The sequence below is a fragment of the Chaetodon auriga genome, chromosome 17 (genome assembly GCF_051107435.1).
Source record: "Chaetodon auriga isolate fChaAug3 chromosome 17, fChaAug3.hap1, whole genome shotgun sequence".
Lineage (NCBI taxonomy): Eukaryota > Metazoa > Chordata > Actinopteri > Chaetodontiformes > Chaetodontidae > Chaetodon > Chaetodon auriga.
The window spans coordinates 23552111-23554955 of NC_135090.1; the positions used below are offsets into that span (position 1 = coordinate 23552111).

The window sequence follows — 2845 nt, forward strand, 5'->3', positions numbered from 1 at the left end:
CATTTGTCCTCATCAGGTTTGGAAGTAAGGGCTACTGGCCTGAAGTGGTTGGGCTCTCCGGGATGTGCAGTCTTTGGGACTGGAATCACACAGGAAGTTGTCCACAGGGCTGGAACTCTCTCCAGACTGAGACTCATGTTGAAGATGTGCAGGATGACCCCGCACAGCTGATCTGCACAGTCCCAGAGCAGTCTGGAGCTGATGCCATCCGGGCCTGTAGCCTTCCTCGGCTTCATCCTCCTGAGCTCCCCCCTTACAGACACAATGCAGACACATCACACAATGATCTGACTGACTCGTACATGGACTTAGATCACTATGGTGATGCTGCTGATCAATGGATCAATCACTCTATCAGAACATTGATGAACAGTCAGTGATCATTTAAATGTTGATTTGGTTTGAGGACTCTGGATACATTTTCTGTCAGAACATCTTGTTTAATTTATGTGAGAACAACGTGAACTTGACTTTCAGACAGATGTAAAAATATAAACGTATAAATGTGATGAATTCTGATTAATTGTTTCACTGTTTCATAAATATGAGATGAAATAGTTCATTCTGTTAAAAACTGGAAGTGTTCACGTTGAGTTTGTTGTGTTCAGAGTCAGAGAGCCGTGTCTCTCTGCAGTCAGAGGTTTTTGTACGACGACTCAGTCAGTTTGTATCACTGTGGTTGACTTTTGGTGGAGGAACCAGTCTGGACATTGGAAGTAAGTTCAGTTTTTGATGGATTTTATTAATTTGTCTGAAACTTTTTCTTTCCTGGACATAAATTTCCTCTAGAAATTGAAGTTTGTGATTTTACAGCTTCTATTTTCTCTCAGTAGTTTTGTAGAAAGTCCAAAGTGCAGTTTTGTGTTGAAATGAAATCATGAATGTAATTAGTACAATGAGTCGGTGCAGAGGAGAAGTCACGCATCTAAATCTTTAGATGAAAGTTGAAAGTTGAGTTGTTGGAGTTGAAGTTTTGTCAGACAATGTCAGAGAGCCGTGTCTCTCTGCAGTCAGAGGTTTTTGTACGACGACTCAGTCAGTTTGTATCACTGTGGTTGACTTTTGGTGGAGGAACCAGTCTGGACATTGGAAGTAAGTTTCTTCTCAAATATTAAATATCGTTTCATCAGATAAAGTTTGAATTCATGTGTCTGAACATTTGCAGTAGCTTAAATTTTCCATTGGACTGATCAAAATCACTTTAAAGACTCAAATTTTTTCGCCAGTTTCTGCTGTTTGACCTTGAAGCTGAACTCAAAGCAGCTTCACTGAACTTCTCTTTAAACCTTTCATTTGTGAAATGTGAACAGCTTGAACTGTAGGAACGATGAAAGAACAACACTCGTGCTTTTCAAATGTTTGTAGATTTTGACTTTGATTCTCATTTTAAACCGTTTTTAATTTGAGTTAAAATCATTTTGAATCCTGTGAATGAAGATAAAAATGTTGAAAAGCCTTTAAATCTCTGATCTCTTCAAACGGCTCAAAATGGCTTTTGGTCGTCAGTTATTGTTGGCTGATAATATCGTTGGACCTCATTCACCTCTGAGAGTTCGGACAGTAAATGTTTTTGTATAAATGTTTCAGGACTTTGAACGAAGTCACAGACGACTGAAAATATATTCAAACTCTGTTTTCTTGTTTTCTTCAAATGGTCTAAATTAAAATCCATCAAAGAGCTTTTTGTATTTTTTAATGTAAATCTGATTGTTTTATTTGCAGTGCAGTTTGATGTATTTCAGGTCATATGAGGACTCTTTCTGTGCTGATGTGCATGAGAGGTTTCTTAACGGGAAGTGAAACAATGTGTGAGTGAGTGACTGGTGGAGCAGAAAAACCATCTGACAGAAACTCCTTAAAGGACAAAATCAACTCTCACACAGTAAAGGTGTCCAAGTGTTTGACTGACAGCTGCGTGGTCCCTGTCCTCTAAACCGATCGCTGTCTCCTAGGTGATGTCCGTCCCACCCTGACGGTGCTGCCCCCCTCCAGTGAGGAGCTGGAGCAGGGGAAGGCCACGCTCATGTGTCTGGCCAACAAGGGCTTCCCCTCAGGCTGGAGTCTGTCCTGGAAGGTGGACGGCAGCAGCAGCAGCAGCAGCTGGGAGGAGAGCAGGAGCCCCGGGGTGCTGCAGAAGGACGGCCTCTACAGCTGGAGCAGCACCCTGAGGCTCCCTGCAGACCAGTGGAGGAAGGTGGGCTCTGTGACCTGTGAGGCCACCCAGGGCTCCCAGACTCCCCTCTCAGAGACACTGAGGAGAGACCAGTGCTCCCAGTCCTGACCTGACTCACTGGGACTGTGCTGCTGGTTTCACTCTGCTTCTGCTCTCACTCTGCACTCTCTGTCTCTGTCTTTCATTTTTACAAATAGAAATATTCACTAGATTGTTTCAACGTTTCAATATTATTTCAGTGTTTGCAGATAATAAAGACGTGTTCTTCAAATCACTTGTTTGAAAATGTTTTATTGTCAAAGTGTTTCCGTAAATGTTCTTTTAATAGTGTCATTGATTCTGTTTCATCCAAAAAACAAACCTAAATTTTCTCCCTGATGATTTTATAATGTGTCAGATCATGTAATGTGTATCCATATACACTGAATATCAAAGGAGTTTAGAAACTCAGACGAAACATTTTTGATGAGTACAAACCAGTGATGGTCGTAGTCTAAGTCCATAATTTGTTGTTGACAGTTGATGTAAATGCTTCTGTGACTTTGGACCAAAAGTCATGGTAGGACCATATCAAGCATAAATCATCCAATCATCTCTTGTTGCTGAAGTGTCTTCATGATGAGGACTGTCATATTGTCATTGTTTAGGTGTATCTCAAGAATATGCACTGAC

At 41.3% G+C, this 2845-nt stretch overlaps 1 gene segment (V, D, J or C); it reads left to right on the forward strand.

Moving 5' to 3' along the window:
* The first annotated feature begins 882 nt into the window (after positions 1-882).
* Positions 883-2444, forward strand: LOC143335028 (Ig kappa-b4 chain C region-like). The segment is given in 2 exon segments: positions 883-1092; positions 1953-2444. Coding segments are annotated over 2 exon segments (438 nt in total).
* Positions 2445-2845: the final 401 nt, after the last annotated feature.